Below are 21,742 nucleotides of genomic sequence, written 5' to 3'. Positions count from 1 at the left end.
GTTCATATCTAACAATCATTGATGCACCTGCAACATGAATTACTGTACTAATTTATGGTTCAGGAGATTGGGTGAATAATAGAGCAATCGGAACATTAAGAGTATGGTACACCTTTAGGGGGAACTTCGTTGTGTGAACCTGGTCCTTGTTGTTCATTGGAAGGTGTTAAAAATTGACAAGGGTTGGTTCTTTATGACTCAACTTGAGATTCATTTGATATGTGAGAATATGATGATGCGACATTCTAATGAAGGCCTTAAATATGAAGAACTTGAGAAAAATCAGTCAAAGCATGGTCTTATCGAAACAAGTTGATGATTATCATGATTTCCTTTAATAATTTCATGGAGGAATGAAAATGTTACGGAGTAGAGTTTAAAAATAAAGTGATGTTGTACCTCATGTTTCTCTTGATGAAATTTCACATTCTAAGAAAACTGATCAGAACCAAGGAGATGGTGCACAATGGGCATACTGATTTTTTTAATAAATGGCAGTAAACATCCTTTTATTCCTCACTTTAGTAATCATTGTCCCAATTCTTACCCTCAATTCTTTAGACTCTCTGACTCGTTGATGTGCTTATGTCTTTCGTATACTCATGATATCATATGCTTTTGATTTAGGGATCTAAGGGCTTAAACTGGTACATATTTGTTTAATCTGTTTCTCATTGAAGATCTTGATTGTGTGTGGGATTAAGATGACTAATATCCTCATATTAACTAACCATATTGTTAGCAGAAGTGTACTTGAAAGTGTTGCTCAAGTGGCTATGAGTGAAAAATTATATTGCACTCATTGAATGTTATTCGAGTTCTTTGGTTATTGATTTTCGATGATGCCAAAAGGGGGAAGTTGCATGATGTGAATTAGTGACATATTTATGCATAGTTTGTCATCATCAAAAGGGGGAAATTATTGGGGAATGAGAAAACATGAAGTTTGTAGTTTTGATGGATGACAAAGAGTTGTAGTTTTGATGATTAACAAATAGTCTTGATGTGTAACAAATCATTGGTTATCATCATCAAAAAGGGGGAAAATGTTGGGAAGTAGGAGAACCAATAAAGTAGTTTTGATGATTGATAAAGTGAAGGCATGGTGTCATATGTGTACAATTATGAGAGATTGCGACAAAGAAGAAAAAGTGCAGAATTGTAAAAAAGAAGGAAAAGAAGGAAACAAATATGGAAAGAAATAAAGAAGGAAAGAAATAAAAAAGTAGCAATTCATCTCAGAGAAAGAGAGAAATAAAGAAGTTACCAATCAAGTTAAATAAGGAAATAAGTAAATATAGCCAAATTCAAGAAGGAAAAGGATTTGTAATTCCTTTCTTTTTAGAAGTTGAAGACAAATCAAGCTCTATAAAAGTATCAAGAAGTTGAAGGAAAAAACATCTTTGCATAAACACAAATCGAGAGAATTTATCAGCAAAGCCAGAACAATAGTCATTGCATATTCATGAAATATATCATCTTGAGATCACTATTTTCTAGAGAAAAAACGTAGGCCTTCGTCATAGAAACACAAGGACCAAGTTCACCTTCATCACAAAAACATAAGGACTAGGTTCACGAAGCCTATTTCACTCAGAACTATTGGATATTGAAGTATGATAAATTAAAGTCTAGGGTTATTAGTCTTTGTTGATTTGTTCTAGATTTATTATTGAGTTGTAATAATTCCTAGATTTGTAAAAAGAAGTGGGTTTGATTTTTTGTGAGTTGATTCTTGAAATAATTGTAACAAGAAGTGGGTTTGACTTCTTGGGAGAGAGGTTGTGAGAATTGTAAACAAGAAGTGGGTTTGACTTCTTGGGTTGTTAGAGTTAAGAAGAGTTGAGAGCCTTTGTAAACAAGAAACGAGTTTGACTTCTTGTTGAGTGGAGAGTTTTCAATTATAGTTAATCGAAAAGGGTAGAAGTTTAGAGTTAGATTCATTGATTAACTGAGTTGTAAATCTTGAATTAATATAAAACTTCGGTGTGTTTTTTCCCTTCCTTGAGTTAGGAAGGTTTTCACGATAAATCTTTGTTTTATTTTGTTACGACAAATGTACATGAACCTGGTTCTTGTTCTAGTGGTAAGGTTTCTTCAAATAGCTATAAAACAAATTTCATTATGTGTTATAGCATGAACCTTGAAGAAAGGGGATAATTGTACAAACCTTATACTCCTATGTGTAACGAAGTTATTCTTCTTTTGTTTTTCAATGTGCTCATTTTTTCTTATGCTTTCTTACTCCTCCTTTTCATCTCAACTTGATTTTTGATGCAAGGCAAGTTCCTAATTTATAGTAGTGAGTAATGACTTTTCTAATGTGATTTGGACTTATCAATTTGAATTTGGTCTGATGTTAATTGAGAAATTGAATGTGATTTTTTGGATTCTCATATTATAGGACGGTGAATTCTAGTAGTTTATATGTACACGACCAGTGTAGCTAAGAAAACTTCATTAATATGTCTAATGAAATACTCCTTCAATGAGAACAGAGTTTGTAATATTAGTTCACAAACTTCCAAAAAATTAAACCATGAAAGAGATTTCGAAATGAATAGAAAATTTTAGTACCTGGTGCACTACTGGTCCTTCGGCATCAACATTGGCATGGAAAACCACATATGCAATATCGGCAATGTAAAAATTGTATCAAAGAGAAGCTTTGGTTTAAACTTTCACCGGATTGTCACAATAGAGTAGTCTTTATCTTACCAAATAAGAACACTCACATTAGGCCTCTATTTTTCATGCAATCCTTCACCAACAGCACGTTCATGATCTTGGTATGCAAACATTAGTTGGTGATTGTCTTCTCTCGATTTATGAGAGACCCTTAGAATTTCTAAATTTATCCCTACCTCTAAGTATATTTCACAATAGTTGCTTCATCATAGACTATTTTTTCGGATCATTAACTGTACCTTCCATTTCCTCACCTAGCTATTGTTGGGCGTTATGAGCGCACACATTAGCATTAACCACATTGCATTTGAGATTCGTGAGGACACTACTCACCTAAGACAATAACCCCGGTCTATCACTTGAGCTATTGACTCATGCACGATCATTAGTTTTTTTTAGCTATTTTCTTAGTATGCTATAAAAAAGGAGTAAGACTATTCCAAATACGATAACTTGGACACATCGTCAAACACCTTGAATTTATACTCATACAAATTTATATTTGTACATCATCCAGCTGAAGCAGACAAAAGGTTTCTAGTGATCCCGAGAACATGTTGAGTTTTACCTTCAGCTTGTCCACTCTTGTGCTTTCTTTAAGTTGACATAATTATAACCCTGCTTTACGTCTAAATATTATAAATTCTTAATTCCGCGATTATAGGATAAAGGAATACCCACGATACATTATATCGTATTTGTAAACATTTCTAAATATGCAAAACGTAATTCCATGAAACCGAAGATCATGATAAGTGTGCATTTTTCCATATACTTTTTGTTTATTTATTTGCAACTTGCAAGCTCGCCCTTTACTCTATTTTTTTCACATAAAATGAAACTGTAGAAAATTTGTATTTAAGAAACTACCAACTTTTAGATTTAGCAGGAGCCTAATAAAATAGAATAACATGTGTTTTGTAGTAAAAATATATATATATATATATATATATATATATATATATATATATATATATATATATATATATGCTCACTTGTATTAGTTATCATATGCAAATGAATTTTTTTAAGAGCTCAAAATCATTAATCAGAGTGGCGCATGGCCTTTCTCGAGATCTCATCACATCCCCAATTAGTAAACACAAAAAATCTGTGTGTGAAAGTGAGAGAGAAGAAGTAGCTGAGATTTGATGCAAATGGATATTGGATTTCACCTATCAAGGAAAATAGAAAATCACTTATAAACTGACAGACCTATTTAATCATAACAACACTACATAGAGTCCTCGTAGCCTCTCATAATTCTCAACAATAATACAAAAAGATGAAATATCAAATTCAAATATAACCAACTGATATCATGAGGTTAAAGCTAAAGTTGTTTCAGGTAATCTAACAGAATGCGCAAATAAATTTACCTGTATATCTGGAACGTTGAGGCAATAAGAAAATTTGAATAACCAACATACCATCTTTGTTATTTCAGTCCATATAGTTCCTATTGATGGTTTTAACTACCGAGTTCCTAAATTGAATTCTTCAAAAGTAATGTATTTTTGAAGAATTCGACACGGATGTGTCAACGTAAGTGAATATCCGTGCAACCTAGCCGAGAGAGACTATATCATTCATATGAGAACCCAAACTTATTTGTCTTTTTAAGTACTAAAAATTTCAAAATTACGAAAATATCTTTTTCTATTGGACAACATAAGCACATTCAAGACAATGGGGAAAGTAGCAAATCTAAGTCACATTATATTTCAATCAATATTAATTCAAAAGTCAGGGGAAAGAACCAAATTTTAACGGAAGGTTGTTAAGAAGACTCGCCTTTTGTTGTTTTTGATGGTATGAATGGTTCGAGTTTCAGACCTACACTTGAAGATCCAAACACAACAACTTTTGCTTTCATTTCCTCCATGAGTAACAGCTTGGTGAGTTCCTCTAGCAAATCTTGGATATCCCTCACCAGCATCGTGTGACGCTTTACACTACTCTTTCCAACTCTAGAATCAATTACATGTTCCGACATGGCATCATTTCATTTCTTGAATCTTAACCATCCTTTAAAAATCTTTCTATATATCTTCACTTTGTCGTGTCTATCATATAGGTCCTACTAATATTTGGAGTTTTCTATTTATATGTATTTTGCATATTTAAATTTTTTTAACTATAACATACAATTTTATGGTCAGTCAATGCTCCAGAAGAACATGTATAGGTCTTTTTTTTTTCCAGTTCCTCCCATCCCCCCAAAAGGATCATCTTCAGTAAGATATCAAAATTCACATTAATTAGAAAAAGCTAAAAAAAAATAATTTTAAAGGTGTTTATCATGAAAAAAAAAGGGTAAAAACAATAAAATCCAAAATCGATTGTGAGAAGCCCTGCTAGAGACGAAAATAGCGAGAGGAATATCAAGGGAAAAAACGATTTTGAAACATGCATGAGTAAATAAAACCCAATTAGAAACAAGAAATTACAAAATTCTACAATAAACTACTCAAAAAGGGGAGAATGGACGATAAAAGAAGCAGAAACAGAATAACCAACAAATTGTGACTATCAAAAACGTAAACTTGCCAAGGAAAAAAAAGGATAGAAGTGAGAAGAATAAGAAGGGGAACGAACATCAATTATCAAGCATCTATGAGTATGAATCAAACCAAATTAGGAACATGCAAGAACAAAATCCTACCAACATAAAAAAAAACCTAATAAATAACAATGAAGAACTTAATTTGAGATTGAATGATAAACGTTGAAGAGAAAAACAGATGAAAAAAAAATGTTATAAAGGCTTACCAATTCCAGAACTCGGAAGAGAAAGTAATAGAAAATCAAACTATCAAAGAGAAGAGATGATTTCAGTTTATTACACAAGTATAAAAAAGGACTATGGCTAGTAAAATTGGGCCAAACAGAGCAAAATATTAAAGCATTCACGGTGCACTTTAGAATGCTTTTTGTAATACTATATGATGCCATGTTCGTCCGTCTCTTACTCGCTTATATTTAAGGGTATTGTAATCATCTCATTATTGTTATTATTCGCTAGTACAATTTTCACTGGCTTGAAAGAATTTAATACACTTTGTTCTATCAAATGCTTCCATACCTTATTGATTCACGTTCAATCAGATTAAAATTCAAATTAACATCTTGAATTCATTATTGATATGAACATTACATAACTTGGATGTTTTAGTTTTTAAAGTGGGGGACGGCTATAGCCTATGCCATACTGCGATTACAATTAAGAGAGAAAAACAATGATTTATCGGAATAGAAATATTGCCAAGGCTAAACAATGCTTCATAAAAATTCAAAAGAAAATTCCTTTCAAGCCAAAATCTGATTCTAATGTTTTAAAAGTCTGCGTCTCAAGTAAAGGCAAAACAAAGTGAGTGTTTTTGCTTAAACAGCCGTGCAACTGCCTTTGGTTCATGCCATGTTAATGTTCCCCACTTTACTTCAGTCTCTTTGAATCCCGACCTTCTGATGTCCTCCCAGACCTCTTTTTACCAAATATATCATGCCAGAAGTGACAGGAGAATCCTTTACGACATCCCTTAGGTTTATTAAAGAAAATACAAGGTGTCAAGCTGCACGGAATTGGTTTTTGTAAGCTTTCATCAACCATAGACTAAGTTTTTTCTCCACGTTGCTTGATTAGGGAATTGCAGTATTTGTTGATATCCTTGTGACTAGTCATCGAGGAGGAAGGGCCAACATTTGGTGAAAGAGTCAACTTAGGCTGCAAGGTGGTAGGACAATATCTGGAAACCAAGTCAGAAATTTGTCCTCCTGCATTGTAAGGTACTCCATATTTGCTAATGAGTTTCTTGATATTTTCGAGATCAAGCTCTGAAGTGGAATAGTTTATTGATTTATTCTCTCTAATGTCAGGCTTAGTCATTGTCAAGGGTATAGATTTTGCAGATCCTGCATGGGAAGCATTGAGAGAAACAACATTGGTAGCCATGCCACGTTGATTAATCAGGTTGAGGAGAAGCCTAACCAATAAGTTGGCATGAATTAGACTACCCTGCTCTTGAAGAGCAACTACAACTATGGCTACATGAACTGTCAAATCATGAGTTGGTTCTTCTTCTTCTATAGAAATGGTTCTGACTACTGGACTTTGACTATTATCATAACCTTGTTCCAAGTAAGACAAATTGTAAGGACTGTTAAATAAGAAAGAAAAATACTCGCTGATTAAAACCAAGTGAAATTAAAACAATGAAAGCAACAAAACATTAAAAAAATCCACAAATTACTTACTTTGGAGGAATTGCAAACTTGTTAGGGAAAACCGCCTCAATCACCCTCCTTTCCTATACTCCTACTTATTGGCTTCTTGACTCTCTTCACCAGCAACCACTAGCCATTTCTCATTCAGATGGAACTACAAATAACAACAATAAATGGGGTTATCAAAACAATATGTATAGAAACTATTCAAATAAAGGCAATTTCTATCATATCAACTTAAGATTACCTTGGGAGGGCATGTCCATATAGCCAATGATTTGGAAGAAAGTCTCTCTTCTGACTTCTTCAAGCAATCTCTTCTTTCAAATGATGAGATGTTGATGATTTGATGTGTCTGCTGTTGAGATATGCTCCCAACTTCTGATGGGCAATCCTCTTTTCGATAATGTTTTACCTGTTAAGTGGTAAATTATACAAACTTGTTAAGGAAAAATTTGGAATAAAAAAACTAAAGCATATCATTGTTCTTGATAAGTAAAACTGAAAGCATGTCAATTTAACATATCCTTGATACTACACACATATAATATCTCTTTGGGAAATGAAATGTAACTTAAGCATTTTGGTGCCTCGATAGCTCAATTAGCAAATCAGATGTTATCGGATAAAAAGGTTAACTATCAAGGAATCAAGAACACTATACATTTGGTTCGGGAAACCCAGTAGGATTGAAAATAAAGGAAATACGATATATAATTTTTTTCAATTAGTTTTAAGGATTAGGAAAGCATGGTCATCATAAGATTGGGTACGCTACATTAATCAAATTAAGAGGGGACACTACATGTGTTGAACTACGATATGAGAATCTTCCTTATGTTTGTTTCTATTGCGGTATACTAGGACTCAATGAGAAAACTTGTGTCCAAAGAGCAAAAGATATATGATCAGACACACTAAAAAAGATTCAGTTTGGGGCATGACTAAAAGTAGAGAATGGTATCGCTTCACCAGATTATCAGAGACATTGTGGATAATATTCCTTTTCTTTTAATGCAAAGGATAAGTTGCATCTTTTAACTCTCCGTAATTAATCTATGTGAACATTGCTAAGTCGTTAGTATTTGTGAAATAGGAAAGTTAGTTCATGATTAATGGTTCACATTTATCTCAGGTGTCAGTTTCTTAACTTTGGAAGAAAATATTCACAAGACTTGAAGTTACTTTTGTATTATGACAAATTTGTCATTAAAGTGAGAGTTATGTTTCATTACATTAATTATACGTTAGTTTGTTACATTCTTTTGATGGATGAAACATAAATGATTTTTATATTTAAAAAGTATCATTTGGGAGTTAAACACAGAGAAGAAAAATACAAGTCCTATCTTTCATTTATTCTCCCTCAACAATTTCCTTTTATTGACTTGAATAATCCTTCATCCCATTGTGGATTTCTGGGCAATTATTTTTGTGCAACTCCAAACTTTCAGCCAGAGTGCACGTGTTTGAGAGTATGTACTTTTGCTCTTTAGGCTTTTTCTGAGTGCTTAGCATTTGAACATTGTAATGAAAATAATAAGTTTAAGTAACTAAGGAATAACAATCAGAATGAAGGAAAAAAAAAGGATAAATCAGAAACGGAGGACTAGATTAGTTTGTGTTTCTAATAGTTTAAAGAACGATACAAAATTAAAGATAACGGAAATTGTGGTTATCTTGTTATTATAGAGGAAGGAGTACAAACTACAGGGGATAAACGAAAAAATACAATGCTTTCAGTATTGATATAACAACAAAAAAAGAATAAAATCATGGCGGAGCGAGAGGCCATCCCTAAATGGCTTCCCTTTCGCCTAGGCAGAGAGGAGGGAATGTAAGACGAGACGGATTCAAGAGTCTTGGACAGAAGGGAGGGGACAGAGACGGAGCTTCCTTCTTGTATTTCACATTTAAGAAAGCCTGTTTGAGCAAAGAATTATAGCTTCCCTCTTTACAATGAGGGCTATGGTGTGGAATTGTCGAGGCCTGGCAGGATCCTTGACAATTTCCTTTTTGAAGGAGACAATGCGTCTTCACTCTCCAAGAATGATTTTCTTAATTGAAACAAAAAAGTAGAGAAATCACGGTTAAGAGGGTACAAAGATTAGTAAATATGGTGCACGCTGTAACTGTGGAGCCGATGGGTTATTAGGAGGTCTAGCTTTATTTTGGAATGACACTATCCAGTTACGTGAATAACATTCTTCTCCTTTTACATCGCAACTTTGATACAAGATGGCTCAGCTAATTGCAAATATTGGTGTTTATTTGTGTACTAGTTTCTGAGGACGTGCTTCACACGTGTGTTTCATGTGAATTTTTATAGATACATTAGAACGATTAAAATCTCATGGAAATATATATGTAAATTGTAATGAATAATAAAATGTAACAATTAAAAAATAAGAATAAAGAATTACGACAATAAAACATTCATAGAAAACTAAATAAAGAAGTCTAACAGAGAGAAAAAAAGACAAAAAGAAACAGAATATTTAAGTAAAAGATACAATATAGACATTATACTTATAAGATTGATGTATGTACAGGTGAAAAATTAAGTACAAAATTAGTACATAACTCTCTGAGTTCTTATCGACTCCTTTCATATCCTATCGAAATTCAAGAGTCTTCATTATCTACTTTTACTATAAAATAAAAATATTAGCCTAATAATCTTGGTAGGGGTTTCATGAGATAAAGAAGTTGAATTTATATAAATAAAATAGAAGAAATATCAAAAGATATCTTAAAGTTTTAGTTTAAATATTTGGAGGTTATGAATATGAAAAGATGAGAATTATGAATATTAAGTGTATAAAAGTTAAATAAGTAATTAGAAAATAATAATAAATAAATGAAGAATATGAAAAAGAAATTAAAGTTAGCAAACCATGTAAAAAGAACAACTAAAGTTCTTATCATGTAATTAAACATTAATGAATTTGAATTTGTGAAGCTAGAGCCATTCTTTAATAATAATCAAGAGGACATTATCAATGTGCATCTCCATTTTGTAGATTTGCACCCTTTAAATTATTAAATTTCGTTATTTATCATAAAGGATAATACTTTATCCACATCAATCATATTATTCATGAGAGGGGTTAATGAAAAAGTAATTAGAAGAAGAAAAGTAAAGAAATTTAGGTAAAGATTTTTCTTTAAAAAATTATATTTATTATTTACATATAGATTATAGATGATAAATATTAATAGATTAGATACTTGATTAAATAATCTTCGGAAGTCTAAAAGTCATTAACATTTAATTAAATTTATACAATCAAATATTTAAATATTTTATATCAATTTAATTTATAGAAGGGGTAAAATCGTAATTCAACTTTCAACTTTTTTGTTCATGCTTTTAGTAATACTAGTCTCCCGGCACGTGCGTTGCACGTGTATTCCAAATAAAAATAAAAAAAAATAAATGAAAAAGTATATAATAAACTATTAGGAGAATTATGATTTTTTTTCGAGTGTTCTGTCGATATTTTCGATCTACTGCACATTAGATAAGTCTCCAAAACTTACCCATTTATAAGCAATTAAATATATAGACAGTCATCAACAAGTAAAATTTCCAAGAAAGACACATCAAGTTAAAGAATTAAAAAGGGAAAATGCGTCGTTACTTAAAGTCATCTTGTATCCTTAATGTGTGTCGTTACAAATGTAACTACTTCCTTAAAAACATTCACATATACCCAAACTTACATTTACAGGCTTACAACTACTATCCATCACTGTTAGAGAAGACTTGGAGTTGCTACATTTGTTGAAGAAAATGTGATATATTTTGCTAGCAAACAACTGCAATTTCAATTTATTATTAATAGTTTTAAAGTTTAAACATGGTTTCTTTTTTGTGGGAAACTATGCGTAGAGAGTTTCAAAGAGAGTTGATCATCATTCAGCATCAAACCATATGTGTACAACAATATTCAATTTTTGATATGTGTGATTATACCTTTCAAACTATTTATTTTACCTATTAAAAAAATTAGAAAGTTATCATTCAAATGAAGTTAGCAAATCAAACGGAAAAATCTAGACTTAATAAGATTGTACCTGAAAATTAGAAGACATTTTTATACCCACTTAACAATGGAAGCTTGTGTTGAATGACTAATATTGAGTATGTTTATATAGTGTAGTCTTGAAGATTTGTTGATAAAAACTCTTTGATATTCCTCAATTACTTAATTTGATCCCTTTCAACTTCTCATAATTAGAAAAATACGTTTCAACTTCTATATTAATTGAAAGTTTATTAGTGTTCATCCTATTTGGTTGTTTGACACATAGTAATTGAATAGACTGCTGAACTTCTCATTTTGCTCCTCTATTATGTAATTCAATATTACTATTTAATTAGATATTGAATTTATATTTGGGTAAAGTATTTTATTACTTTTTAATTTAGCATAGGGGCAAAGTAGTAATTCAATTTTACACTTTAGAGCTTCATGCTTATAATAATATATGATATGATGATGTAAGAACAGATAGAGTGACTTGTAGATATCATATGCAAGAATTAATTAAAAAATGCATAGAGAATTTAATGGTATTATTGATGGATCGGAAAAACAAGGAGGAAGAAGTAGAGATACTTGGTGCAATTGACTTAGGTTATAAAGGAAAACCTTGGACATGGAGTTACAGGGAAAATCAATATATATATATATATATATAAATGAGGACCATAGAGGAGGTGATGTGGCACCTCTATATGGCCTCCATTTCCATTTAACTTTTTCATCTTTTTTTTAAAAAATAAATTATATATCATAAAAAATTACTTAAATTTATTACAAATAAAAATATTTTATTAATGGTGGGTCATTTATAACAAAAACTCTTCATATTTTTTATTTATTTATCTCACTTATAATTAAAAGAGAAACATAATTTATTTATTTTTTACTTTTTTTAATTTAATTTAATTATTTTATTGTAAAAATATATTACTTTATTTATACAAATATACAAATAAATACTTTATTAATGTATGAACATTTATAATAAAAAAAACTCTCTATATTTTTTTTCTATTTATTTATCTCATTTCTAATCATGAAATCATAGTATTATTATTTTTTACATTTTAAGTATTTTTATTTTTATTTTTGAATTTATTCACTAGGAGTTACAACCCATGACTTGCCCCTCTTTAATTTTTACTTTTAATAATATTCATGACTCTCATAATTTTTATATTCATAACCTCCAATTTAAATTTATAAGTTTATGTGTCTTATGAAATTCCTTTATTTTGCCTATAAATTTATATTAGTTTCATCAAGATTCACATTCACAATTATTCTTTCTTTTTTCATCATATAAGTTTGATTTGTAACAAAAAAAGAAGTACATGAAGGTAAGAAATACTTCATTGAAATTTTTATTTTTTATTTCCTCTATTTTTGTCTATATAAATTCGTATTTGATTTGTTAAGGAAATTAACATGTAACCAAAAAAAAAAAGTACATGAAGTAAATAAATATATCATTCTCAAGTCCTTATTTTTTCATTTCCTTTATTTTGTCTATATAGATTCATATTTATTTTCATGAAGATTCACATACAAAGTTATAATTTCTCTTCTTCATAATACTTGTATGGGAATTAGCTAACATGTAACAAAAAAAAAGTATATGAAGGTAAGATATATTTCATTCTTAAGTCTTTCTTTTTATTTCTATGTACTTATACATGCCTTCTTAATATATATTTTTATGTTTGTATTATAATTTATCAAGTAAGTATGATTAAAAAAATCTCTTTAATTCTTAACAATGTTTTATCCGTATGCAATTACTCTTTCTAATAGTTAGTTTTCCATATATAATATAGTTTGATTATAATATTTGTTAGATTTCAAGAATAATTATTATTTAGTATTGTTATTACTATTGAAAAGATAATGTATAAATATATTAAATATGGTTTATATTTCGTTCTTTCATTTGACATAATTATTTTTAATTCGTATATTTTTTTTTATTCAGTTGGTTGCATATATGAAGAGTTTGACATATGGATCAAAACATGATGGCGGATATCTTTGCAAAAAAAGATGGTACAAGGAAAAAAAATGAAGCATAATTAGAGATTATTTTTTCTCTTTGAAATTTATTAGCAACTTAGTTACTTTTGCTAGAGTATTTAAAATTTTAATTTATGTAAATAATTTAGCTAAATGTATTATATTATCAATGCGAATCATTTGATCCTTTAGTATTCCATTTTCTCTTTGTTATGAAAAAAATAGATATAATTATTTCATTTTAACAATAACAAAATTTATAATGATTAATTTCACTTTTATTATAACTTATAAAAAGTAATTGAAAAATATATTATTATTTTCATGATGTCATTTTTTGCATATGTAACAATCTGTTGTCGTTCTTTTTGCTTTGAAATGTATTTATAACTTTTATGTAGTCACCAATTATTATATTTTCTCAGTTCATTTTTTGTTTTTTCATACCTTATTTTTATTTTTTTATTTTACAAATAAAATCAATACATAATTAGTAATACATTTAGTGGCTAATAAAATTATACATTTGAATTATTTATAACTCATGTCTCTTCATCTTACTTGTAAAGTTTAATACTAAATATGAATCATGACATATGCTTCATTTTTCCTAAATTTTATAAGTATTTAATTAATGTTTAAAAAATTATAATAAGCAAATGTAATAATAAAATAAAATAAAACAATATTGTTTTGACGAAATCAAACTTTGGTTAGAACATCACTACTCCTACAAAAGATAGAGAAAATTAAAACATCTACAATTTTCAACCTAATACAATATATTGTTATTTCAACATATTATCTCTTATTTCATTTACTTCACCACGGTGAATATTTTTTTCTAATATATACATATACAAAACAAACAATATATTTTATATGTTTTAAAAAAGTCTATGATATCGCAGACGAGGAGAAATATAAATATTATCTATATATTCGATACTGATCTATATATTATATATTTCATATTATTATCTTATAAATATTTCATATAATCGCGCAAAGCGCGGATAGTTTCACTAGTGAGGGTATAATCCAGGAAAGGCTAGATTTTGTCTTAGTCTCTCGTAATTGGTAATTAAATTCGAGAATGCGAGTGTTCAATATATTGAAACTGAGGCATCACATCATTCTTCCTTGATGTTGTCTTCTGATGTGAAACCAATTAGGAAGAAAAAATGATTTTACTTTGATAGAAGGTGGATTGAGAGTGAAGGAGTTCAGAATATTATTTCAAAAGCTTGGTCGTATGATTGTAATGGCTTTGAGAAATCTCAAGTTAGCTTTAAAATCATACATAGTTGTAGAAATTTGGAGAGAATTATTGGCATGAAGGGGAATATTACAGCCCTTAGGAACAACACTAGTAATTTTGACTGGGTATATTAAGGCTATTGAAAAGAGAATTAAGCAAAGCCTGTAATGATGAAGAGAACTTCTGGAAACAAAAGTCTAGAGATTTATGGTTGCTGGATAAAAATACTTCAATACTTTCACATGGCGACCCGACAGACATCTGATGGGAGGTGGCTGGTAGACCAAACTGATATAATCCAAGAAGTTGGGCAATATTATAACAGTGTGCTCTCTACATCTAACCCGACAGACTTGGACTGTATTTTGAATCATGTTAAAGTGATTGTTAGTGATTCTATAAATCAAAATTTAATTAAGGAAGATGATGCTGAGGAAATAAAAAAAGCGGTGTTTGTGATGCATCCTCTTGAAGCACCAAGTCGAGAGCCTATGACAAAGTAAATAAAAAATGTGGTTTTTAAAAAACAAATGCGGATGTAGGCAAAAATTTGTGGCTATGAAAATGGATATGTCAAGAGCCTATGACAAAGTCGAATGGATTTATTTATAAGAAATGCTTTTACGAATGGATTTCCATAAAATATTTGTCAAATGGATTAGCCTACCACAGGGATAAGACAAGGGATCCACTGTCACTATATTTATTTTTAATATGTTATGAAGGTTTATCTACCTTATTGAACATATTAGAGGAACAAAATGAATTCCAAGGGCTAAAGTTGAATAGACATTGGTCGAGGCGAAACTCATATTTTTTGCTGATGACTCCTTTATGTTTTGTTCAACTAAAAATCAAAATTCATGTTGTGTAGCCAATATCTTAAAGAAATATGAACGAAGCTCTAGAAAAGTGGTCAATCTAGATAAATGAGTTATTTGTTTAAGTAAAAATGATAGAGAGGTGTAGAAAGTTGAGATATCGTTGTTGCTTTGACAACAACAAAGAAATGACATGGGTAGTATCTAGGCTTACCAGTTGTTGTGGGACGTTCCAAGAGAAAGGATGCTAGAGTTATAACAGAAAGAGTCAAGGACAGAAATAAAAGGATGGAAGGGGAAGAGTTCTTAAAAGCAAATATTTTCAAAACTCTACCTTTCTTAACATCATCTTTAGGTTTTTGAATATGGAAGAGTAATTTGTGGAGAGATCTTTTGACTTAGGGATTAAGATGGAGGATTTTTGATGGAAAAAATATTAATGTTTGGATTGACCCTTGGATACCAAATAATAATGGCTTCATCCCTAAGAGTATCCATGGGCATACAAAAATAGGGAACTGTGAAGATTCGACAAACTCAAGGGTCAACACACTTCTCACTGTCAGCTGGAAAAAGTACAAAAAGTTGGTGCACAGTCTGCAACAGTGATAGAAATGGCAGACGCGGCGGAAACCTCAGCCAATGACATTGCTTTAAGGATTGTGACTATTTCACATAAAGATAACAACCAATTGTCACAATCTTATTTTTTGCAACTTGAAAAACATCTCAAGAACACTTGCAAAGGATGACAAATCTAAAGTGAAGAAATATTTCGAAGAGCAACTCAAAACGGAAAGAGCTGGGAGCTTAGTTGTCTTAGGAGCATTTCTTCTGATCTTCAATTGTAATATGTTCCTAAACATATAAAGGAGTCAGTTTGCTTTGGTATGTAAATTCTAAGTTAGTTAAGTTCAACTAACTTAGTGGCAACCTTGTATGTTGCTTAGTAAATTCTAGGTCATCATTTGTGTGGTGATTTAGCGGAAAACCTGCGAGTTCCTTAGGGAATTTTAAGTTGTCTAGTGGTAATAGTTTAGTGGGCAGAGTCATATCTGCATAGGCTCTTCAAACAATAGAGTTATTGCTTGGTTGTGAGATAACTTCCTCTCACGCTTTTGTAATCGGTTTCACCTTTTCTTGTGAAGATTAGTGAAAACGGTTGAAAATCATGTGTGACAGGTTGTGATTTTAATCCCTTGAGGAAGGAGGTTTTTACGTAAATTGCTTATGTTGTTATTCTGCCTTTACTTACAGTTTGTTTTTACTGTGAGTGAGTCAAGGGACATGGTCCATTGACTGTTAGTGGATGAACGTGTTCTATCAGTCAGGTTACTACATCGCAAAGGATTTGATGGGTAAGACATTGAAAAACTCGAAAACTCAAGTGAGTTGTCACTTTTTTCCAAACTGCTTTTGGGACTTCTTATGGAAGTTGGGAGTTAAAAATAAGCTTAAACACTTTTTGAGAAAATATTACCTGTATTATGCATAATTATTTTATCTTATAGTAAGTTACTGTTTTAGTTACTGCCTTTTAGTATGTGTAGAAGACTCCTCCTATCGTAGGAGTTTATTGTTGTTGCATATTTGTAGAAGAGTCCTCCAACGGTTTAGAAGTTTATGTAGCAATTAGCTTCCTTAGGCTTAGCTATATGTTGTTGTTATTAATTGTATTTAACGCTTTGATGCTGAAATAATAAAATCATCTTTCGACTACTTCTGTCTATCTAAATTAATATGGTATCAAAACCTCTAGCCTCTTACGAGTCAGATCCGTTATATATTTTTTGTCCCAACTATGACTGAATCTCAAGGAACAACCCCTCCTGTTGTTATTACCACTCGTGATGCTACTGCCACCAACAGCAGTGCTTCGGCTGCTTCACCTATAATTCACGTGGTACAATTCAATCCCGCGTCTTAGTTACTTATCAAACTACAAGGTAACCACAACTTCTCAACTTGGAAAGCACAACTTGTGATGCTACTCATTGTCCATCAACTAATGGGACATCTTGACGGATCAAACCCGGCACCACCAATGATTGTTACGCAAGATAACCGTATGACTCCAGAACCCATATACCAAATCTGGTTCTCTCAGGACCAACTCATCCAACAAGCAATGATGGCATCTGTCGATCACACCATTGCACCAACTGTTTCCACAACTCCATCTTCTAAGAAAGCGTGGGGACTTCTTCACATGGCTTACGCAAATAAGAGCCACACTCGCAATTTTAGCTTGTGCGACCAACTGCAGAATATTAAGAAAGCTACTAAATTGGGTTACAGAATACTTACAAGAGGTTCGATCTGTTTCTGATGCTCTTAAAGTTGTTGGTTTACCAGTACAAGATGACGAACTTATTGTAAAGAATTCTAAGCGGCTTGGGCCCCGAGTGCCGGGAGACTTCTGCTGCCATAAGAGCACTTGACTCTTCCTTGTGTTTTGAAGAATTGTTTCACAAGCTCACAGATCATGAGCTTTTCCTCAAGCACCAAGACCTGGAGAACTCATCTTCCATTATTACAGCTGCAATAGCACAGAGGACAAACATGACAACACAGTCTAACAGGAACAATCATCGCTTTAACAATTAACAATGGAACCAATCTCTCGACAGTCCAACTTCAACAATCAACAATTGAACCAATTTGCGTCTCGACTGTTCAACTCCAACAATTAGCAAAATATGAGATCAAGTTTGAGACAATTGGTTCGATGCCAATTGTGCCAAAAATTTGGTCACACTGCAGATGTATGCCGTTGCGAATCGCACAATCATTTTGAATCTAAGGCCAACTTTGCCTCTAATTTGCAGTCAAAAGACAACTCTTGGGTTCTCGATTCCGGTGCAACTCATCATGTCACGGCTGAACCTCATAATCTTGAAGAGTATACATGCGATAAGGGAATATCTATGGGTGACGGTAAAACCATTCCTATTACTCATACTAGTTTAACTCAAATACAAGCACCAAATTAGTTCTGCTTTCAGTCTTTCTAACACTCTATGTTCTCCATCAATTAAAGAAACCTTATTTGTGTAGCCAAGCTTTATCAAGAAAATCTCACATCTATTGAATTTTTTCCTTTTACTTTTCTTGTGAAGGACCTCCATACTCAGAAGTCGCTGGTGTCACGACCGGAATCTAGACCCCAGACGAGACCGGCGTCGTTGACCTCTCAGAGGTCGCAGACAAGCCTGCTTACGTCATTCTTACTTTACATAGATTAATTTTAGCGGAAAATTTGAAATTTTTGATTTTTTAATCATACTTGCTGAACATTCTTAACATTTCGTAATCGTTCATCATCAACCATCTAACATTTAAGAGATAAGCAACTGAAAGAAATAATTCATTAAGTATTAATTGTATATCGGCCAAAATAGCACCAATACAAAGTTTGAACCAAAACAGGAAAGAAACGCTAGTGGAACATGCTCCACTAGCTCAACTCTAAAACTACGCTAGAATGTAAAACAGTAGCATCCTCGAAAGCATGAGGACCTACCAAACTCCGGATGAATACTGATGTCCGGATAGCTGCGACAACGAACCTGTAGCTCTAGCGTCCACCTGTGCCTGCACCTAAAAGTAGATGTTCATATGGAATTAGTACACACTTGTACTAAGTATGAGTATATGCAAGTACATACCAGGGACATGCATGAGAAACAATAGCTCTTTCCTAACAACATGATTTTTGGAAGTCAAGTCAGTGGACTTGCCAAATTGAGATTGGGAAAGTTATGCCATGAGAGTGACATGCATCATTATAATTATCGTATGGCACACAAAACATAACATATTCATATAACACATAACATATAACACATACTTTCTTTCATATTATTCATTCTTATACCATGAGACCTTATTATCATAGACTTAACTTTAAGACTTTCCAAAATGAGGGCTCAACATATGGGACCTCAACTAGGGAGCCTTCTTTAGCAAACACAGAGTCTGCTTCACTCATTCATTCATATTTCATTTCAATTCATTCATAGGCCAGTGCGAACACCAGCTATACCTAGGATGTAGTTTAAGACTTTCATCGGGTTTGCTGTGCAATGATCAGGAATGACCTAATGTCATTACCTGAATCTAGCTCACCTCTTGATTATCCTATCCTAACACCTTCGGTATCATTCATTTCTTTATATGATTCATTTGAGGCTGGCCTCATTCATTCATTGGGAACCTTAACTTTAACCGACATAGATCATGTGAGCATCATGAAATCCAGTGTTTTCCCCACACCGAAAAGAGGTGGAATCACCGGCCAAAGCGATTCAATAACATGCTAGCGTATATGGGAATTTAACCCCACCAGATCCCTATAGTGGCAATATAGGTTCAAAGACTAGGAGATGTATGGAGACCCATACCCGGCAAGCCGGACAGTCTCATCTCATGAGAATTACGTGAACCTCCGCCCTTCCCGAAAGAAGGCATCACCACTCATAGCTAGCCTATCGGTGCTCGGTATAAAGTTCCATTACATTCAACTCATACATCATAGAAGTTTGCTTCTAGTATGAGGACATCATAGCTCAATAGATGATTTCTCATCTCATCATTAGTATTAAGTGTTTTAAACTCAATATTTTTATTAGAGTATTCATAGAGACTGGTCTCTTCATTATCTTACACTCTCATTGGTGAGTATGTATCGGTAACATTTACTTAGGCTCATTTAAGATTGCTCTCATCATATGCATTAACCTCACATCATGATTGTCACCACATTCTTCATTTCATTACGTATATCTTAGGTTCACTTATTCTTGAACGTATGTTAAACTTATATATCTATACATACAAGCCATGAGGCTTCATTTATAGTTCGTTAAGTGAATTCTTGTTTTTCTAAGATTATGTATTACAAGACTTATGTATCTTGTATATATGCCAAGATCTTTAATTTTTGATCTAAGTAGATGACATTATTCTTGAATATTTCACTCACGTATGACTTATGTATCAATACGGAGGTTTGGACACGAGAACCCAAATTTTGAATTATTTGGATATCATTTATATTTTTCATTGATTTTAGTTCTAATATTCATAAATTTAGAACTCTAAGTTAAGTCTCAACATTTTCGTGAAATAATAAATTTTCTATTTTAATTAGAATTCTAAATTAAATTTCAATCATTTACATGAAAGAATAATTTTCTAATTTAATTAGAATTCCAGTTTAAATCTCAATATTTACATAAAAGAATTAATATTCTATTTTTAATTAAAATTCTAAATTAAATCTCAATGTTTACATAAGAGAATTAATTTTCCAACTTTAATTAGAATTTTAATTTACTATTATTATTATTTTTAATTAAATTCGCTTGAATAGGGAGGTTGTGGGTTCGAACCCCCACAGCCCCCCTTATTTTCCTCTTAATTTCGCTGGGAATGGAGGCTGTGAGGTGGTGGGTTCGAACTCCCACAGCCTCACCTTTATTCCCTTAATATTTTTATCCCCCCTTCAGCCTTGAGGTCGTGGGTTCGATCCCCACGCCTTGCATCCCCCTTTATATATTTTTTTTTTGTTACGAACGGGGGTCGTGGGTTCGATCCCCGCCCCCAGCATCCCTTTTCTGTTTTTTTTTCGTTAATGGGGGTCGCGGGATCGATCCCCGCCCCCAACATTCCCTTTTTAAATCTTTTTTTTTGTTAAGGCAGCTGTAGGGAGGTCCTGGGTTCGATTCCTTCAGGCCTCAAAACGTTTTTTTTTTTAATTCTTTGACATCCAAAAATTTCCATATTCTTTTTAAACCTATTTCTAAGTTTTTTGGAAATTTATTCCACTATTTTTCTGCACTTTTTCATCAAGTTTCACATTAGTTCTTAGGGAGATTTCATGGTTCATTCACTTCACTATGCTTCATCAAAATGAACATCACATTGCACACCCATTTCACACATAAAATACATGATAAATAAACAACTTATATACCCCAAAACAATGCCTAAAACACTGCCCTATACACACCCATACATCAACTTTTTCCGGTCATATTTTGATGATCATTATCGCGATTTCCCACACACAAACACATTCATATTTAATTTAAACACATCATTCATGCAAAAATCTAGCAGCACAACATACCCATCCTACAAATTCATTAGGGAGCTAAGGACAAGGACATACGAAGGGGAACAACCTTAATTTCAAGAGTTTAAGAAACGTCCGAAAGAAAGTACTCTTGGAGAAAGAATTCCATGAGAGAAACCCGTACCTTAATCGATGTTCAAACTTTAATGTTGCTGCCCGGAAAACTCCTCCAAACTACTCCCAATTCACTTCAAAGTATACCTCTCTCGACGAACCTCTCTTAGCCTTGACGTTTTGATTACTTTTTCTTTTGCTTAAAAAATTTTGTGAGTTCTTCAAACATGAAAACTGTTGATATTTTGGCAGAAATAATGTGAGGAAGATGGAGAACGTGAGAGAGGGAGTTAAGAAGCGTGAGAGAGAGAGGACTATTTGGATTAGGAGACTAATTCAAGAATTAGTCAAATAACACTTAAAATAAATAAATACAAATCTATTTTTTTGATTTATTTATTTATTTATTCATTTAAAACGTGAAAGGATAATTACGCCCTTAAATACTTATTTATTCTTATTTATAAAATTTTATTTTTTTCGAATCGTTACA

The 21,742-nt window shown here is 32.0% G+C and overlaps 1 protein-coding gene across 1 annotated transcript; it reads right to left on the bottom strand.

The window, feature by feature from the left end:
• Positions 1 to 6,301: 6,301 nt before the first annotated feature.
• On the bottom strand, positions 6,302 to 15,705 carry LOC101259140 (uncharacterized). Its single transcript, XM_069294313.1, has 5 exons — positions 15,691 to 15,705; positions 15,563 to 15,622; positions 7,160 to 7,327; positions 7,008 to 7,066; positions 6,302 to 6,845 (listed from the first exon to the last, which is right to left on the bottom strand). The coding sequence occupies exons 1-5, from the start codon at positions 15,703 to 15,705 to the stop codon at positions 6,302 to 6,304; spliced, it is 846 nt and encodes a 281-aa protein (XP_069150414.1).
• Positions 15,706 to 21,742: the final 6,037 nt, after the last annotated feature.

Source organism: Solanum lycopersicum, chromosome 2, assembly GCF_036512215.1.
Source record: "Solanum lycopersicum chromosome 2, SLM_r2.1".
Lineage (NCBI taxonomy): Eukaryota > Viridiplantae > Streptophyta > Magnoliopsida > Solanales > Solanaceae > Solanum > Solanum lycopersicum.
This window is presented reverse-complemented; position numbering and strand designations above follow the sequence as displayed.

Bases quoted from the DNA above. Each gene is read 5' to 3' on its own strand.
- LOC101259140 (XM_069294313.1), bottom strand. The intron at 7,067-7,159 runs GTAATCTTAAGT...TGTTATTTGTAG, and splicing joins TATGGACATGCCCTCCCAAG to TTCCATCTGAATGAGAAATG. The intron at 6,846-7,007 runs GTAGGAGTATAG...CTTATTTAACAG, and splicing joins GAGAGTCAAGAAGCCAATAA to TCCTTACAATTTGTCTTACT.